Below are 21,560 nucleotides of genomic sequence, written 5' to 3'. Positions count from 1 at the left end.
TATGACAAACATTTAAAGAAACTAGACTTAACTCCCCCTCAAAATAAGAAGGCCCACAGTTAAACAAAAACAACAAACAAGGCAGGTTTTTGGAAGTATCTACTCTCCCCCTTTGTGTCTTTCAAAGAACCATAAAACAAAAAACAAAAGAGAGTGGATCAATGTGCTTGGGACAATAGACAAAAAAATAAATAAAACTAAACGACTGGATCTTTGGACAGAGTTTGAACAGCATCCAACACAGAACGTTGCAGTCCTTCAATCGACATCACTCGAGCAGCCAAAGAATCAACAGAGGCTCGAACAGCAGCTATTTCTGTAGCAATAAGTCCTGAATCTGTGGGAACAGAGGAGGATGCATGAGGAATGTCATCCGAGGCAAACTTCAGAGATTGGGGCTTGACTTTCTTGGTTGATGGAGCATCAGCGGCTTCAGCAGGAGGAGCAGAGGCCTTGTAGGAAGCAAGAGTTGTGGGAGCCACCAAGTCTTCTTGATCACGTTGGAGATCTTTTTTCTACATACTCAACACTTTATAAATAACTTGAGGAAAAGGAAGATTCAAGTTTTTCCTATTACCTTTTCGAAATCCAATGATTTGATCATGGATGACCATAGCCAAGTTTATACCAATACCGGTCCCCACCTTGTACAAAAACGAGGCCATGTCAAATGAGATAGTTGTGGTGTGAGAAGTTGGTTTCCAATTCATTGTGGCAAACTTATGGAGGACAACATAAGTGTAGGTGAGATTAGAGATCGAGATGACTGTATTAGATGGCCATACCATTTTTTGCCCTACTAATTCAGTGATAATCGTATCCTTGTCAAGAGTGGCAAGATCATCATCATCCTTGACATCAAGAGGAAGATGCAAAGCATGGGCAATATCTTGAGGAGAGAAAGAGAACCAATGGCCCCTAACAAACACTTTACAATACAGAGGAGATTTAGGTTCAATAATTTCATTAGTAAGATTGGCATAGAATTCCTTGACTATTCTATCCACAAAACCAATAAATTTAACCAAAGAACCTGTCCATTTTCGATCTTGAAGCATTGTTAGCACACCATAAGGTCGATGATCACTCAAGACATAATTTCTCTCAATCATAAATTTCTTTTGAGCATAGAGAACCATATCATGAGCATTATCATTATAACAAAAAGTTGAAGAATAAGGTTTGAAATTTACACCTGAATGTTTTCCAGAAGGTGTAGAATCAGAAATAGGTCTCTTCCCTTTAGCCTTGGATGACAAAGGAGATGCAACTGGCTCTGAGTCAGATTCGGCTTCTTGTTCAGAGGGGACAATGTCTTCTTGTTCTGGCTCATCAGACTCAGCCTCTGATTCTGCATTGTCAGGAACAGTTTCATCAGATAAGGTGGTATCACGGGTTGCTTCAGATTCAAACTTTCCTTCCTCAGGGTCAGATTCGGAGGAAGACAGAGAAGGGGGATGAGCCTTCAATCTTTTCTTGGCAGCAGTCAAGGGGGAAAAAGACGTGTCCAACCCCAATTTTCTTTTGGGAGCCACATAATTTTTCTTGGACTGGCTCGGCTTCAAGGGCAGTTTGAGTAACCCAGCAGCAGCAACTTTGGAAGAAGATGAAACAGATTTTGATTTTGCCCTAACCGTCGGAGATGAATCAATCGAAAGAGGAGATGGCTTCTTGGCTCGAGAGGGCACCACCACTTTAGATGGTGGTGCAATATCAACAATATCAGTTGTGATATCAAGAAACACCATGGGGTGTTCATTAGAGAGGGAGAACACCTTCTTGCGCGCCTTGGATTTGCAAGTCTTCCCAACAGATGTGGCAGGTGCTGGAACAGATGGAGGCGTCGTTGACACAAATGGGGGAGGTGATGGAGAGGACACCTTTCTGGATTGAGAAGCAGGGGTCTTCTTAGAGGAAGCTCCACACGTTTTCACCATTGTTCCTTCTCTGAAAAACAGCTTACACTTACAAAAAATGAGAGAAAAAAAGAAGAAGAAGTGGCTTAGAGGGATCGTGGGTGAGAAGAAAAAGGGTAGTGTCAAGCTTTTTAAGGACAAAACTTACCCAATTTGGACACCCACGGCAAAAAGAGGTTTCCTTTTTTTTTTTTTTGTAAAAAAAATTGTTTTAATTAAAAAAATAAAAGGAAACAAACCTTAAGACACACGATCTACAAAAAAAAACATACCTCTTTTTTTATTTTATTTTATTTTATTTTATAAAAGGAAGTAGAATAGATATAAAATGCCAATACAAAAAAGGTAACCAGAAAAGTAACCCCACACGATCTTCCTATTGACCTTTTCCCCATTTTTAAAAAAAATTCTAAACAAGGTACAAGACAATAAAGATACAAATAATGGTATTCCAAATTGAGAAAGAAGACAAAATAAAATCTTTGGAAATAAAGAATATATTAAATCACACAAAATAAATGCATAATTTCACATAATTACCACAAAGATTCGGTCCACCATGAATTTCCTTGTCAATCAAATTTTGATTTATTTATTTATTTATTTTTATTTTATATATATAAAAATGTACAAAAATAAACTCAACCAAAAATTTCTACTTTGATCAATGTGAGTCATCCTGATAAGAATAAAATCAAGCAACTGAAAATAAGTGTTAGTGTATACCATGGATAAAAGCACTTGTGAAAATGAAAAATTAGAAAGAATATTCGAGAGAAATAAAGCACAATTCAGTCACAAGCACATATTCTTAAGTGAATCAATCAACATGTATGAGTCTTACACACATTTTTTTCTTTATTATTATAAACTGTGTACAATTTTTCTTGCATAGTTTCAAGCATAAGTGTGTGAAAGTGTATGCAAGGGAACATTGCCTAGTGACAAATAATTCTTTTTCAAAATTTTAAATAATTGTAACCCATGAAGACGCTGTCACACTACACCAGTGGTAGCCTTTTTCTATGGTAGCGTATCCTCTTTATAACTCTGAATTACAAAGTTCCAACTTACTCAAAAGATGGCTTTCACACACTGATGTAGGTAGCTCTATTCTTGCACAGGAGCTTGAAACAATGCTACACAAAATGAAGCTCAAACATTTAACCATTGATTGATTGACCCGAATATGCCTAGGAGGAATTGATTATTTCTCTCTCAAGAATATACAACTAAAAGCTCATAAACACAAGTTAGATTATCCAGCTTGACACACAACAAAATTCTTAAATTAATTGACAATTTTTTTAAACTTAAATAACACACATTTGATCAAGAGGACAACACAATAACAAGGAAATTTAAAGAGAACAAACCCTCAAATATTTTCGGAGGAAATCAAAGCGAACCGAATCAAGAGCTTTAGTGAAAATATCAGCAATTTGTTTATGTGTTTCAATATATTCCAAGACAAGAACTTTATTTTCAACTAATTCTCTTATGAAATGATGACGAATATCAATATGTTTAGTACGAGAATGTTGCACATGATTTTTTGAAATATTAATTGCACTTGTATTATCACAAAAAAATAGTTAAAATGTCAAGATCAAACCCATAATCCATCATCATTTGCTTCATCCACAAAAGTTGTGCATAACAACTTCCTGCTGCAATGTATTCGGCCTCAGTTGTTGAGAGAGAAATAGAATTCTGTTTCTTGCTGTGCCAAGAGACTAGGTTATTTCCCAAGAATAAACATCCTCCACTAGTGCTTTTTCTGTCATCAGTATTACCTACCCAATCAACATCACTAAAACACACTAGATTAGGGTTAGTATCTTTTGAATACCAAATACCATAATCAGCAGTCCCATGAACATATCGAATGATTCTTTTGACAGCTGTAACATGAGACTCCATGGGAATTCCTTGGTACCTGGCACACACACCAACACTATAACTCAAATCAGGTCGACTAGCAATGAGATAAAGAAGACTACCAATCATGCTCCTATACAGTGTAGGATCAACTTTGACACCATTTTCATCTTTGGATTGCTTCACAGTCGTTCCCATTGGTGTTTTGGCAATCTTTGAACTTTCAAGTCCAAACTTTTTGACCAAGTTCTTAGCATATTTGTTTTGAGAAACAAATGTGCCTTCATCTAAATGCTTGACTTGCAAACCTAAGAAATAAGTCAATTCTCCCACCATGCTCATTTCAAATTCCTCTTTCATTTGTTTCACAAATACCTGCATCTCATTGTCAGAAGTAGAACCAAACACAATATCATCAACATAAATCTGAGCAATAATTATGTTCGATTTAATATTTTTGATAAATAAAGTTTTATCTACTCCACCCATTTTGTATCCATGAGAAACAAGAAATTGAGTGAGTCTCTCATACCAAGCCCGAGGGGCTTGCTTCAAACCATAAAGAGCTTTCTCCAATTTGTAAACATGATCAGGTGCATGGGGATATTCAAACCCTTTGGGTTGTTCAACATATACTTCTTCATTCAAGATCCCATTGAGAAATGCGGATTTGACATCCATTTGGAACAACCTGAAACCAATCAAGCAAGCAATAGACAATAATAATCTAATTGATTTAAGTCTTGCTACAGGTGCAAATGTTTCATCAAAGTCTATTCCTTCCACTTGTGTGTACCCTTGTGCCACTAATCTTGCTTTATTTTGCACAATTGTACCAAATTCATCAGATTTATTCTTGAAAATCCATTTTTCACCAATAATATTGGTATGCAATGGTCTTGGCACAAGGATCCACACTTTGTTTCTAAAAAATTGTTCCAATTCCTCCTGCATAGCTTTAATCCAATTTTCATCAGTTAAAGCTTCTTTCACATTTTTAGGCTCAATTAAAGATAAGAAACAAACAAATTGAACAACATTACTAAACCTTCTTCTTGTTACCATACTGTCTTTTGGATTTCCAAGTATTAAATCTGCTGGATGATTTAATTTAACTCTGGTTGATGGCTCCTTTTGGACTTCATCCAAAATAATATCTAGAAATTTCTTTTCTGTCTGTCCAGAATCAATTTCATCGGATTCGCGATCTGTTGGAACAGATGGACCAGACGTTGCAACAATAGTATCACTGACACAAGCTTCTTCATGTTTTTCAGTAGGTTCATCAATAAACCTATCAATTTCTTCCTCATTAGAAAACTCAGAAAAATTTCTGGCATCATCAATAACAACGTTAGCCGACTCCATTACAGTTTGGGTTCTCATGTTATACACACGATAAGCCCTACTGTTAGTGGAGTATCCAATAAAAACACCTTCATCACTCTTAGCATCAAATTTACCAAGATTTTCTCTATCTCTCAAAATGTAACAAACACATCCAAAAACATGAAAGTAAGCCACACTTGGTTTCTTACCTTTCCAAATTTCATAAGATGTTTTAGATGTACCTGGACAGAGAAAAACACGATTTATGATATAGCAAGCAATGTTAATTGCTTCTGCCCATAACCGTTTGGTCAATTTTTTGCTATTTAGTATCACTCTAGCCATTTCTTGAAGAGTGCGGTTTTTCCTTTCTACAACTCCATTATGTTGAGGAGTTTTGGGAGCTGAAAACTCATGAGAGATACCTGCAGACTTACAAAAATCATCATAGACAGAATTCTCAAATTCTTTACCATGATCACTTCTTATACGAATAATTTTTCCAATGTTGCAATCTTTTTCAACTTTTAATTTAAAGCAAAGAGTTTTAAAGGCATCAAAAGTGTCAAATTTTTCTTTCAAGAAATCCACCCAAGTATATCTAGAAAAATCATCCACACAAAAAAAAAAATATACATTTTCCCATTAAACTCTCAATTTGAATTGGACCCATAAGATCCATGTGAAGCAATTCTAAAACTTTCGAAGTGTTTATGTCAGAAACACTTTTGTGTGTAATTTTTAATTGCTTACCAAGTTGACAACTCTTTCACTTACCATCAGATTCTTTACCTAGTTTAGGTAAACCACGAACACTCCCTGCATGTGACAATTTTTTCAAAGTTTTGAAATTTATGTGACCAAGTTTAGCATGCCACACATCAGTGTTATTACTCACAGCAGATTGACACATAATAGATGGCAGAAGAGTGTAGCAATTGTTATTAGATCTAAAACCTTCAAGAACATTCTCACCATTCTTGTTTAAAACAAAACAATTCTCTTTATCAAAGTTAACAGTATAACCTTGATCACAAATTTGACTTATGCTTAGAAGATTAGCTTTAAGTCCTTCCACAAGTAACACTCTTTTGATTCTAGGCAACCCTTCAAAGTTAAGAGTACCCATTCCAAGAACATTACCCTCAATTCCATTGTCAAAAGTAACAGATCCACAATGCATAGGTTTTATGTCTGTAAGAATAGACTTGTCACCTGTCATATGTCTTGAACAACCACTGTCAAAATACCAAAACTATGAAGAAGCAGATCTATCATATTCACTAGTAAAACTAGCAAAACAATTATTTTTTTTTATCCATATTTTCTTTGATTGAACATTTTCTTTTTTTACTCTTTTGAAATTATCAAAATAATTGAATTTTTCAAAATATTCATTTTTGGAAAAATTCATAAGAGTAAAACACTTAGGACGAATATCACCATTCTTACCACAAAAATGACAGATTGGAATGAATTTTTCCAATATTCCATTGGATTTTCCTGCTGACTGTGTCCCTTCTGTTGGAACAATCCGAGAGCTGGATGCAACAAATTTTAGTGAAGATGACACAGGAACACTAGACGATAGCATCCCAACTGAGATAAAGACAGTTTTCTTTGATTTTTGAGAACTTGAAGCACCAAGTCCCATATGACTTCTTTGACCTGCATTTTGCATTTTCTCAAAAATAGTCGAACCGGGGTTAAGCATTCTAACATTTTTCTCAAGAGTATCCAAATCTTTAGACAACTAATTAATTTCAACATTTTTTGAAATTATTTCTTTTTCAAAATTTTCATTTAAGTAAGTAAGTTGTTTAATTTCAAAGGATAAATCTTTATTTTTGCTTACCAATGACCGATTCTCAGAACACACTTTCACCCATGAACCATACATCTTTTTGTAAGATTCACTCAAAGACTCATCATTTAATTCAGATTCATCACTGTCAGTATTTTATTCATCTTTTGAAACATTATTCAGGCAAACAATTTTCTCATTTTCATATTTAGAAACAGGCAAAATAGAAGTGAGAGCGACATTACATTCCTCATCTTCACTACTTTCAGAGCCATTATCACTCCAAGTAGCAATCATACATTTTTTGTTCTTTTTCAAGGTGTTTGCACATTCAGACTGGACGTGACCAAATCCCTCACATTCCCTGCACTAAATACCTTTTTTATTATTTTGAAAAGGTTTAAGAGAAGAAGGATTACCTTTTGACATCTTGCCATTGAATTTCTTATTTCCTATCTTATTCATATATTTTCGAAAATTATTTGCAAGCATTGCCATTTCATTATCACCATCTTCATCATTTGACACTTCTTTTTCAGTGCTCTTGAAAGGTATGGTTTTCTCTTTCTCTTTGGAAGTACTTGGCTTGTCTTTTTGACGAATCTTTTGATTTAACTCAAAGGTTCGAAGTGGCCCCATCAATTCTTCTACCTTCATAGTACTGAAGTTTTTTGCCTCTTCCATAGCAGTGAGCTTAACATTGAACCTGTCAGGAAGAACTCGAACGATTTTTATAACAAGAACAGAATCATCAAGTTTCTCACCAAGTGCAAAATACTCATTAGAAATATCAGATAATCTCTCATAAAATTCAGATAGTGTTTCAGAATCAGACATCCTAAGGTCATCAAACCTAGTTTGTAACATAATAAATCTAGACCTTTTAACATCTACAGTTCCTTCAAACTGAGTTTGAAGAATTGTCCAAGCATCTTTAGCTGAGACACATGTGGAAACAAGTTTTATAAAAATTTCTCCAACACCATTAAATATGGCGTGAAGAGCTTTATTATTATAACTGGATAATTTTTCTTCTTCTGTATCCCAAATAAGTTCATATTTTACAATTGTGCTTCCATCTTCACCTTTTTCAGTAGGAGGTGACCATCCTGACAAAATTTCTCTCCATGCTTTCTCATCTTGAGCTTTTATGAAAGCTCTCATCCTAACTTTCCAATATGGATAGTGTGAGTCATTAAGTAATGGAGGTCGAGACACCGAACTACCTTCTGCAAAGAAAGACATTTCACACAAAACAAATCAAACGAAAAATAACCACAAGATCTCACTAAGAGTTTAGTGAACCGCTCTGATACCAATTGTAATTCCATTTTTTATGATTACCAACTTAATTATTCAAATTAAATAATTAATTCCTAAACTGTTACAGAAATGTTTAAACGGACACAGAGACTGTTTGAACAGAAACCAGATATGTTTAAACAGTTTATCACCAGAAGATAAAAACGAACATAAGGTAAAGAACACACGAAATTATATGTGGTATCAGCAATCTTTGCAGATTGCTACTAGTCCACGGGGCCACGCCCAGAGAATGAAATTTATTAGAAGAATATCTAAATGATTACCAAACTAAATTGACTTATACAAATAAAGACTCCCTCTTGAGTTTGTCGCAACTGTTGTAATCTAAACTCCTAATCAAATTTCTGAAGTGCTAAGATCTTAAACTCCCTTCAAATCACAACACTTGCACTTTTCCTCCCGAAAAGTGACTCACGAACAAGACTTCTCTCGAAGCTTGACGAACAATGTACAAGTGTGTTCAACCTGCATAATTAACACAAAGAAAACAATACAGAAGTACGTTGTAATAAACCACTGAGAACTTGCTGGACTCAAGTTCTTCACATAATAAAAAGTCTCTCTAAAACTTGAAAAATATTTGGAAAATAATACACCAAGAGAGATGATAAAAAACCAACGACCTAAGGATGATTATATACTTTTTAGAATCCCTTTAGGTCATGGAAAATAAATCAGAATCCAATCAGCCAATAAATGGAAAATCTTCCCAAACAGGAAAGTCAGAATCTGTTCAAACAGACTGGCAATCCGTTCAAACAAATCCATTGAACCTGAATAGTTTTTTAAACCCAGTTTCCTTAAATAAATAAGGAAACAAAACATACATTATCTCTGCAAGCTGTACACGGTTTTTAGACAAACAAATCAGATCAAGAAATAAAAATAAATACCAATAATTTCCATTTTAAGAAAAGATATTCTTTTATAGGAAATTATATATATTTATTTTATTAACATATATATAATAATCTAATTATAGAAATCATATCACAACCAAAACAAGAAACTACCTTTTTCAAAAAATCGTCTTTAATTAATTTTGTCAATATTGTCAAATATGCCAATAAATGATTTTACATTGACCACTTTCTTTCATAAAAAACACTCTTGATTAGGAATGATGGACCCAAAATGGGTACGTTTTAAATATTTATAACTCACAAGCGCACAAATTATATATAGAGTATAGTGTTCGTGTAAGCACGAGGTTGAATCCAAAGAAATTGACTAAAATAAAAAAGAAACTATTTTAAACCAAAATTAAATAAATTCTAACCTAGCTCAAAGATTGATAAGATTTAATGTCAAGAAAATAAAATAAAAGATTGGAAATAAAGTTCTTTAAGAGAATAAAAAATAACCAATTATGATTTGTAAATAAGTTGTATAGAAAGATTATTAAAATACTAGAATCCACAAAATGTAAGTTTAATAATATTTATTAGTATATTGATTCTCAAGTTTTAGTGATAGTTAAAATAAATCAAACTATCATTCTCCAAATACATTTATAATTGGAGCACAAATTATTTCTAAAATGATAGGATCTTTCTTCACTTTTCAAAAAAATATAATTTCAAAATATTTAATGTGAATCAACCTAATGAAAAAAAAAAACATTATTTATAAGGCAAAACATAATATTTTATTCTAAGCATTGGATGTGTACAATTTAATGACACATATTACACAAAGAATATTATGTTTTGAAAAATGAAGAACAAAGTGTAATATTATCTAACAATCCAAAATATAAGATATCAAAGATGAAAGACATATATAAAGAAGAAAAATCCATAAACTTTGTTGCATTACAAGGGAAATCAACATACAACAATAAATACTATCTAGTTACAAGTTGTTTCATCATGAACTTAATAATATTATGAAAAAATTAGACGCACATAACTAGAATCCAAAATATATTACAAAATAAATACATACTTGGTACAAAATGGTCTTCCAAAAGGAAGAGAGAAAGTGTAGAAAAGATGATAGTAACAAAAAATTAAGCACCCTAAAATGGTCTTGAAATTCCCTATTTATAGCCACAATGAGAGTATTAAAATAATCAATTTAAATTAATTAAATTGATTAAATTAACTAAATAAATTAAATATGGCATGTAGAGGTAAACTTTAGGGTGTAATGATGATTTTGTGGTAAAATATGTAGAAAAGATGGGTAAAAAATGGCACTTGGGTATTATGGGACAAAGGGACAAGGGACATTGTTGGGCTCAAGATAGAAAGAAGGTACGCTGGGGTGGGGTGGCTGCAGGGAGAAGGTGGGCTGGCATGCGTGGTGGGCTGGGGTGGCTACAGAGGGCAGGCGGGCCCAGGCCATGGGAGGTTGAGTTGAGGGGTGTTATATTATTTTATAATATAATGTAATATTATATTATTTTATAATATAATGTAATATTATATTTTTTTATAATATAATGTTTTAGATTAAATAAATGTGACATGGAGTGTCACATATTGTAACATATAATAGAGAGTTACATTATTTGGATATATGTGAAATATCCAAACATGTAACATATTTGGTGTTACAAATTCATCACAAATTTGTAACTCGTAAATATCACCCATTATTGTGTAGATTTGTTGTTACACAATATTGAGATGAATTTCTTAAAGCCATATGAGAAATGGCTGATAGAGATGTGATTTTAACTCTCATATTGTAGAGTCCAAGAACTTTACTTAGCTAATTGTTTAGTAGTATTATAGTATGTTTAGTGTTATCATTGTTACTTTGGATTTTTGGTTCAGACCGGGAGTTATTTGGACACTCATAGTAGTACTTATAGATTTTCTAAGTTTAACCTATAGTTTAAGAATATTAAGTATAACCTAAGGTTTGATTAATGTGTCTGATATTAAGGATTATATTATTATATTATAAGGTTTAGACAACAACCAATAGGATTTTTAAGCACATGTTTTGAATGGTAATTAAGGATTAAGTATTTTTTAGGATTAAATTAAATAAGGGTAAAAGTTTGAATGTATAGGGTCAGTCAGCAGCTTTGAGCACGTTGAGGGCTTAGTCAAGGCTGTTTACTCCATTCAAACTCAGCTAAAAATGTGTAAATTCGTGTTTAAATATTCAGCGTATGCCGATATATCGCAGCTATAGGGGGCGATATGTCGCAGCACGTAGGTACGGAAAACACGAATCGATGCACGGTCGCCTCGGGAACAAAGGTCCAGGCGATATATCGCCTATAGGGGGCGATATATCGCCTCCACCAGCATGAATTCAAATACATTTGAATTCTTTTCCCTTCAGCCATTCAAACTCCTTCAATAGTCCAGCATCTTCTGAACGAGTCTTCAGCCTCTGCTGAACGATTATTCAAATGATTTTCACCTAAAAAGCCATTATTTTTATTCAAGTAAAATCAAGATATTTTCATTCCCAAACTCTATAAATAGGACCTAGTACCCAGCCATTATTCACCATTTGCTCTAAGTTCAGAGGCTGCTAGTGTTAAGTGAGTGAGAGAGTGTAAACACTTGGTTTGGGGAAAAACTATAAGCTTAAACATCATAAGCTTATCAAACACTTGGGAAGTAAGTGAGTGCTATAGTATTTCGGTGGATGTTAGATTGATCTTGCAATCTTTGAGGTAAACCCAAAACTCTAGTTCTTTTCTGTATTTTTATGTTATTTCCTTTCTCAAAACCTTCTACTCAGTCCCCTAACCTTATTCTTATTTTGGTTAGGGAATCCAAGCTTTTAAGCATATAAGTTGGTAAGTATGTTTTCTATGGTTTAGTCTTTCCATCTCTTTCATTTCATCTCCTTTCTTTAGACTTACTCTTTCTTATGGTTTTAGGAGTGTTCCAACAATCCCAACTCAGTCCATAATCTCGGTAACTTTGGTAAGGAAAATAGGCTAGAATCTACATGTTTATGATTATGCTATTTTATGTGTTATGTTTTCATATGTTATATGTTATTGATGTGTATGTTGTAGGCTTGGGCATATGCCTATTTGACTAACAAGACCCCAAAAGGATTGTGGGCATAAGCCTATTTAGCTGGTAGGACCCCACTAATCTCATGGGCATAAGCTTGTTTAGTCTATGGGACCCCAAGTAATAATGGCCATTATAATAAGTGAATTATGTGTTATGATATGTCTTTATATTTTATTATGAAATTATGTATATGACTATGTGTTAGGTTTTCCTTGCTGGGCATTAGGCTCACTCCTTTCTGTTTATGTGCAGGAAAATAAGTTTAGAGGCGGTAAGATTCGTGACGCTTGGAGGATGTGTATCGATGATGAATGGAGTCAAGGGGCCGAGCGTTATTCGATTCGAGGATATAGTCTCCTTTTATGTTTTTTATGGTTTTTATGTGTATTTTCCGCATTATTATGTAATGTCTTTTATTTTAAATCTTATTTTGTTTTAAAGACAATGGGATCCCAAAATCCTTCTTAGTATTCTGTTTCTTTGTAAATAACTCTTATTTTCAAGTTACTCAATAAATTATGGTATTTTCGTAAAATGTAAGTTTTTATGTATAGTTTCGATAATGGTCCAATTAGTCTAGATTAGTGGGTCATTACACATATTGTGTATGGAAGTTACAAAATCAAGTGGGAATAAATTGGAACGTTTTGGAAAAAACTGAAAAAATGTGTTGCTGAAATTGACTAAGGGCCGCGGCGCCTGGAACTAGCGCCGCGACCCTAATGGCTGACAGCTTCTATAATTTCGGTTTTTTATCCAACTTTGAACGATTCCAACAGCTAAGTAACTCCCAAATCTCTATTTTAATTCCATAAAACACCCAATTAATCATTGGTAACAGCCATGGGGGTTGGTGGAATTTGAAATTCAAAGGGTGTCTCTAAACTCTATAAATAGGAGCCTAATGCTCACTTGTAAGACACACCATTTCTATCCACTAAAGCACTTGGCTAGAAACACCTTGAGGCTTGATAATTCCATAAAGCATTTCCAAAATCTGAGAGAGATCCCTTAGTGCTTGAGTTAGGGGGAAATAAGCTTTTGGACAAAGGTTTTAAACCTTCTTCAAGTTGGTGATCCCCAATCCTCTTCACTTAGGTTGTGTAAGTGAGAGTTTGTTTGTGGTTTATGTTCTTCCTTTTGTTCTATTGTTCTTCTTCTTATTCTCTTGTTTTATTTACTTGTATATTTTGTTTAAGAGTTGTAATCTCTTCATTTGGTCCAAACACTTTAATTTATTTGTAACTTTTGTTTTGAGTTGTATTTTACTATTCACTTCTTCTTCATCATCTTCTTCATTTCCTTTGTTTTATTTGTATTTTCAGTTATAGAGTTGTAACACTTTATTTAATCAATCTTGTCCATTGTAATATTTTTCATAGAGTTGTAACATAATCTTACCATTTCCATTGAGGCAATATTATTTTTCCTAACAAGGGGTGCAGCTAGAGGCGGGCCGGACTGGTGATGTAACACCTTGGCTACCCCAAAACAGTTACGGTGAACCGGAAATTTGACTCGATACCCAAGTCCTTTGGTTAAAAACATCCTTTCTGTCAAGTATCTGAACTGGCTGCTCCTCAAAGGAGAGATCTGGCTCAAGCTCCAGATTTTCATAACTCAAAATATGGCTTACATCAGATACATACCTCTGAAGAGCTGAGACATGAAATACATTATGCACGGTCGACAACGCCGGAGGCAAAGCCAATCTGTAAGCCACCTGACCAATCCTCTCCAGGATCTCAAATGGACCTAAAAATCTAGGACTCAGCTTGCCTTTCTTCCCAAACCTTCTCACCCCTTTCCATGGCGAGACTCTAAGGAAAACATAGTCTCCTACTTGGAACTCCACGTTCCTGCGCTTGGGATCTGCATAGCTTTTCTGTCTACTCTGAGAAGCAAGCATCCGAGCTCTAATCTTCTTAATGGCCTCATTGGTCCTCTGAACTGCCTCAGGACCTAAGTATCTCCTTTCACCTGTCACATCCCAGTGAATGGGAGATCTTCACTTCCTACCATACATCATCTCATAAGGTGCAACTCCAATGGTAGACAGATAACTGTTGTTGTAGGAGAACTCTATTAAAGGCAGATACTTACTCCAAGATCCACCAAAGTCCAGTACACATGCTCTCAGCATGTCTTCCAGAATCTGGATCGTCCTCTCAGTTGCCCATCTGTCTGAGGATGATAAGCTGTACTGAACTTCAGCTTTGTCCCCATGGCCTTCTGCAAACTCCCCCAGAACTTGGAAGTAAAAGTGGGGTCCCGATCTGACATGATCGACCTAGGTGCTCCATGGAGACGCACGATCTCTCTCACATAGAGGTCTGCATACTAGTCAAATGTATAAGTAGTCCTCACTGGCAAGAAGTGAGCTGACTTGGTGTAGCGATCCACTATCACCCAAATAGAATCATGCTGACCAACAGTCCTAGGTAAGCCCACCACAAAATCCATTGTGATGTCTTCCCATTTCCACTTTGGGATATCCAGAGGCTGCAATAACCCTGCCGGCCTCTGATGCTCAACCTTGACCTGTTGACATGTCAAGCACTTAGCCTCATATTCCACTACATCCCTCTTCATCCATGGCCACCAATACAATGATCACACATCCTGATACATCTTCGTGGTGCCTGGATGCAAAGAGTAAGGTGTAGTATGAGATTCATCCAGAATCTCTCGCCTCAAAGCAGTGTCCAGTGGAACACATATCCGCCCTTTGTGTCTCAGCAAGCCTATCTCAGACACTATATAATCTCTGGATGCTCCAGCCAGAACATCCTCTCTGATCTTAATCAGCTATGGATCACTCAATTGACCAACAGCGTAGACTGTAGCGTAATGTTAGCCAATTGGCCCACTAGCAACTCTATACCAGCCCTGGTCATATCATCTGCTAACTCCCCAGTTATCAGCCTCATACCATGAATCTGTCCTGGACCCTTCCGACTTAAAGCATCAGCTACCACGTTGGCTTTTCCTGGATGATAATCATAATCTTTTACTAACTCCAGCCAACGCCTTTGCCTCATATTCATGTCTTTCTGGGTGAAGAAGTATTTCAGGCTCTTGTGGTGCTTATAGATCTCACACTTCTCTCCATAGAGATAGTGCCTCCATATCTTTAAAGCATAAACCACAGCCGCCAACTCTAAATCATGAGTAGGATATCTCTTTTCATACTCCTTCAATTGACGAGAAGCATAAGCAATTACCTTCTCTGATTGCATCAGAACACAGCCCAAACCCTGATGAGAAGCATCACAGTAAATCACAAACTTTTCCTGATCTGTCGGAAGACTCAGAATCGGAGCTGTAATCAATCTCTGCTTCAGTTCCTGGACGCTGTTCTCACATTTATCTGGCCACACAAATCTCTGACTCTTGCGTGTCAGCTCAGTCAAAGCACTAGCTATCTTTGAGAACCCTTCCACGAAACGCCTATAACAAGCTGCCAATCCAAGGAAACTTCTAACCTCATAAGCATTCTTTGGCCTTGGCCAATCTCTGACCGCTTCAATCTTTGCTGAATCTACCTTAGTCCCCTCCTTACTGACAATATGTCCAAGAAAGGATACCTGAGACAACCAGAACTCACACTTCTTGAATTTAGCAAACAATCTTTGTTCCCTCAGTCTCTGTAGAACCAACCTCAGATGTTGCTCATGCTCTAACTCAGTATGAGAATATACCAAAATATCATCAATGAAGACGATCACAAACTGGTCCAGATAATCCTTGAACACTCTGTTCATTAGATCCATAAAAGCAGCAGGGGCATTAGTCAATCCGAATGACATGACTAAAAACTCATAATGCCCATACCTAGTACGAAAAGCAGTCTTCGGTATATCTCCTTCCATGACCCTCAACTGATGATAACCAGAACGAAGGTCGATCTAAGAGAATACCTTCTTACCTTGCAATTGATCAAACAGATCATCTATCCTTGGCAAAGGATACTTGTTCTTAATTGTCAGCTTATTCAGTTCTCTGTAATCAATACACATTCTCAGAGAACCATCCTTCTTCTTCACAAACAGAACTGGCGCACCCCAAGGTGAGAAACTAGGTCTAATAAAACCCAAATCTAACAGTTCTTGCAACTGCAATTTTAATTCTTTCAACTCAGCTGGGGCCATTCTGTAAGGCGCTCTAGACACTGGCTCCGTCCCTGGTGTCAGTTCTATCACGAACTCAATTTCTCTGTGTGGTGGCAACTATTAGAGAATATATATTATTGCTCATTGGAATTATGGAAAAACCAAATACAACTCTATGCAAAAATACAATGGACAAGATAATATTGATTAAATAAGTATTACAACTCAATTGCTCAAAATACAAGTAAATAAAAAGATGTAGAAGAAGAAGATTGCAAACTCAATACTATAACAATACAAGTAAATAAGAAGAACAAAAGAATGAAAACACAAACTCTCACACAACCAAAGTGTAGAGTAGTGGGGATTACCAACTTGAACAAGGTTCAAGACCTTTGTCCAAAAGCTTATTTCCCCCTATTCTCTAAGCACTAAGGGATCTCCCTAGGAAATATCTCTCTGGAATTATCAAGCCTCAAGGTGTATTTTTTCAGCCAAGTGCTTTGTGGAAGAAAAATGGCGTGTCATACAAGTGAGCATTAGGCTCCTATTTATAGAGTTTAAGATACCCCTTTGAATTTCAAATTCCACCAACCCCCATGGCTGTTACCAATGTTTAATTGGATGTTTTATGGAATTAAAATAGAGATTTGGGAGTTACTTGGCTGTTGGAAACGTTCAAAATTGGATAAAAACCAAAATTCAAAGAAGTTGTCAGCCACTAGGGCCGCGGCACTCAGTCAAGTTCAGCAACAAATTTTTTTCAGTTTTTTCCAAAACGTTCCAATTTATTCCCACTTGATTTTGTAACTTCCATACACAATATGGGAGTTAAAATCACATCTCTATCAGCCATTTCTCATATGGCTTTATGAAATCCAATCTTAATTGTGTAACATATAATATACACATTATTGGGTAATATTTGGGAGTTACAAATTTGTAACTGATTTTGTAGCTCCAAAATATGTCACATTTGGACACACACATGTGTCCAATTTTGTGACTCTCAATAATATGTTATAAGGTGTGACATATCACATTTGTGTGTCAAATCACATTTTGTCACATTGTTTAATCTAATATTATATTATATGAAATAATATAACATTCCCCCACTAGATTAAATAATCACTTTTTGTAACACTTATTTAATCAATCAAACATTATATTAAAATATAATATTCCCACACTTGATTAAATAATCACTCTCTATAGAAACCTTTGCATTGGTGCATAAAGTAAAATGTCTTTCGACTTGAATTTTACCTTAGTGTAATTATCACAAAGTTTGTTGAAATTTTGGTTGCCGAAGCATTGAACCACTATCCCTTGATAACAAACCGATGATAACACACACACCTTTGCTATGTTCACTTAAGACCTCAATGTCTCGCTTTTGCACCGTTAATGGCCATGTGCACATTCCATTCATAGACTTTTCTTGAGAATGACTCCCAATTCTCATGAGGGGTGGCACCACCCCTAGGTCTATATAGGTAGAACTCTTACAGTATTTTGTTACCCTAAAATACTTGTCTTTTCAAGACTGAGTTTTATTAAAAAACCTTCCGGTTTTAACCCTCAATTTGGTAACACACTAGTACTCATATCTCAGATGGGACAAAATTGGAGTACTACTATCTATTCACTTGATTGACTTGTTATTACCTATAGAACCTAATACTAGTTTGGTTACTAGTATTAAGATAGGTTACCATCAACCGTGAATCTCTTTAGGGAGTCTAAGTCCCACCCCTTGAGATGTAGAAATGATTCCATTTGAATCTTTTCTTTTCTCATGTATGCATACTTAGACACTCTCATTATTTTATTCAAACTTTGTTGCTAGCCATAGTTTGATTAAAATAGTTACCCCTTTAAAATAGTGATTTTTACCATAGTCAACACCCCCACTATTTTATAGTTTTATATCCAAGATAAACATTTTCCTTGAATATTAATTCTAGAAACCTATTTTGTTCCTAGAATTCTAATTTATGTTTTAAATTGATTCCTTCTTGAATCAAAATATTACAAACAGTAACTTTAGACACCAAGCATGTGATTTAGAATGTGGAATTCCAAATCACCTATTTGATAGAATGAACAAATTAATCAATTAATTAACAACAAAATAAATTGATTAACTTTGGAGCATCACCCCAACATTTCTCATATAGTGACAATAAAATATCACTTTAAAATAGAAATCTCTTCATTTCTAATAAGTCATTTATCCTCCAAGATAAATCTAGACCTATGATTCTCAAAGTTCATCATGAGTCCTTAAGCTTCATGATAAACACTCAATAGATCAAGATAAAAAACCTCAATGTTTATCTTGATTCATTTACTTGCTAAAGCAAGGCACACTTATTTGAAAGTAACTTTCAAGTGGTTGCTTTCTTTTATATATTTCACAAAATAAAATGAAAACACAAGTGTAATGTGAGAATTTCTCAAACAAATAGTCACATTATGAAATAATAGGTGTACACACTTACCTATTATTTTAACAAGTTCATTTTCAAACTTTGTTAATGTCTCACACAAATGTCTCATAGCAAAATAAAGAATCATCATAGAATAATACTTTAATTTTATTGATAGCTTTCAAGAGTACAAGCTTTATTACAAAATAAAAAATTTCCCAACAAGGCACATAAACATGGTAATCATGCTAGGATCTCTTCTTCCTTTTCTATAGCATTTACCTCATTCTTATGTGGGTCCTTTCGGTACCTACATACTCTAGCATAGTGCCCGAGTTTTCCACAAACAAAACAATGACCTCTCACGTCTTTGAATTGTCCATGATCTTTCTTTGGACCTAAAGGGTTCCCACTACCCTTTTTGTTGTTGTTGTTGCCCTTGGAATGCTTGTGTAAGACCGCATTGGCCTTGGAAGTCTCATATTTAGACTCATTCACACCCTTGTCTCTTATTATCGATTCCTCTTCAATTCTAATGTGTTTTTGGATCTCTTCCAAAGTGTAATCCTCATTCTTATGGAGGATTCTTTTCCTATAGCTCCTCCAAGTTGGTGGTAATTTTGCTACTATTGCACCAACTTGGAAGGCCTCGGGAAGCTCAATCTTGAGAACTTTCAACTTGTTCACAATCACTTGTAACTCATGAATTTGAGGTAAAAGAGTTTTCCCATCAATGAAAGACAATTCGAAATATTGAGAAATTAAGAATTTTCTTGTACCTTCTTCCTCAGCCTTGTACTTACTCTCCAAGGCATCCCAAATCTCCTTCGCAAATTTGGTATTGGTATAGAGGTCATATAGCCTATCGGATAGGGCATTAAGGATATGACCCCTACAAAGAAGGTTGTCCTCTTCTCTCTTCCTTCTTTTCTCCACCTCCTCGGGAGTGTCTTTGTCGGATGGCTCGGCTAGAGGTGCCAAGGATGACTCAAGGATGTAGGCTATCTTGAGTGTTGTCAAAAGAAATTTTACCTTCTCTTGCCACCTAGTGAAATTGGATCCATCAAACCTATCCAACCTCACTAGGTCTTGGTTCATGATCTTGATGGTCTCCCCTTCCATTGAAACAAAGAGAATTAAGCTTTTGATTGTTAGAGAATATATATTATTGCTTAATGGAATTATGGAAAAACCAAATACAACTCTATGCAAAAATACAATGGACAAGATAATATTGATTAAATAAGTATTACAACTCAATTGCTCAAAATACAAGTAAATAAAAAGATGTAGAAGAAGAAGATTACAAAGTTAATACTATAACAATACAAGTAAATAAGAAGAATAAAAGAATGAAAACACAAACTCTCACACAACCAAAGTGTAGAGTAGTGGGGATCACCAACTTGAACAAGGTTCAAGACTTTTGTCCAAAAGCTTATTTCCCCCTATTCTCTAAGCACTAAGGGATCTCCCTAGGAAATAGCTCTCTGGAATTATCAAGCCTCAAGGTGTATTTTTTCAGCCAAGTGCTTTGTGGATGAAAAATTGTGTGTCATACAAGTGAGCATTAGGCTCCTATTTATAGAGTTTAAGATACCCCTTTGAATTTCAAATTCCACCAACCCCCATGGCTGTTACCAATGTTTAATTGGATGTTTTATGGAATTAAAATAGAGATTTGGGAGTTACTCGGCTGTTGGAAACGTTCAAAATTGGATAAAAACCAAAATTCAAAGAAGTTGTCAGCCACTAGGGCCGCGGCACTCAGTCAAGTTCAGCAACAAATTTTTTTCAGTTTTTTCCAAAACGTTCCAATTTATTCCCACTTGATTTTGTAACTTCCATACACAATATGGGAGTTAAAATCACATCTCTATCAGCCATTTCTCATATGGCTTTATGAAATCCAATCTTAATTGTGTAACATATAATATACACATTATTGGGTAATATTTGGGAGTTACAAATTTGTAACTGATTTTGTAGCTCCAAAATATGTCACATTTGGACACACACATGTGTCCAATTTTGTGACTCTCAATAATATGTTATAAGGTGTGACATATCACATTTGTGTGTCAAATCACATTTTGTCACATTGTTTAATCTAATATTATATTATATGAAATAATATAACAGCAACCCTGGAAAATCTTCTGGAAACACATCTAGAAATTCACAAACAAGTCTAGTATCTTCTGGTCTCACTGGCATGACCTGAGTGGTATCAACCACACTGGCTAAGAATCCAATGCAACCTCTTTGCAATAAATCCATAGCCCTCAACACAAAAATCATAGGGATACGGGGTCCATGCACAGCACCAACAAACACAAAAGGATCCTCACCTTCAGGCTGAAAGGTGACCATCTTCCTTCTGCAATCAATGGTTGCCCCATACTTTGCCAACCAATCCATACCCAATATCATGTCGAAATCAATCATAACCAACTCTATAAAGTCCACGGACAACTCTCTGCCCTCCACTGTCACTGGCAAAGATCTGACCCTTCTCTTGGATACCACTAACTCTCCAGTGGGTAACAGAGTACCAAACCCCACAGCATAAAAATCACAAGGTCTACACAGTCTATCAATAACACTACTAGCAACAAAAGAGTGTGTAGCACCAGAATCAATCAACACATTATAAGGGGTTCCAACACTAAGAAGCTGACCTGTAACAACTAAGGGAGAAGCCTCAGCTTCTGCTTATGTCAACGCGAACACTCGAGTTGGAGCCGAGCTATCCACTT

General features: G+C 35.3%; 1 protein-coding gene across 1 annotated transcript in view; it reads right to left on the bottom strand.

Moving 5' to 3' along the window:
* Positions 1 to 197: 197 nt before the first annotated feature.
* LOC133815523 (uncharacterized) overlaps positions 198 to 21,560 on the bottom strand; it is a 53,558-nt gene continuing 32,195 nt past the window's right edge. The window contains exons 2-3 of the mRNA XM_062248355.1: positions 645 to 1,947; positions 198 to 515 (exon numbers count right to left, since the gene is read on the bottom strand). Of these exons, the coding sequence (XP_062104339.1) occupies positions 198 to 515; positions 645 to 1,947 (1,621 nt within the window). The remainder of the gene's footprint in view (positions 516 to 644; positions 1,948 to 21,560) is intronic.

The sequence above is a fragment of the Humulus lupulus genome, chromosome 2 (assembly GCF_963169125.1).
Source record: "Humulus lupulus chromosome 2, drHumLupu1.1, whole genome shotgun sequence".
NCBI classification, from domain to species: domain Eukaryota; kingdom Viridiplantae; phylum Streptophyta; class Magnoliopsida; order Rosales; family Cannabaceae; genus Humulus; species Humulus lupulus.
The sequence above is the reverse complement of the archived record's forward strand: the minus strand, read 5'-3'. Positions and strand labels throughout refer to the sequence as shown.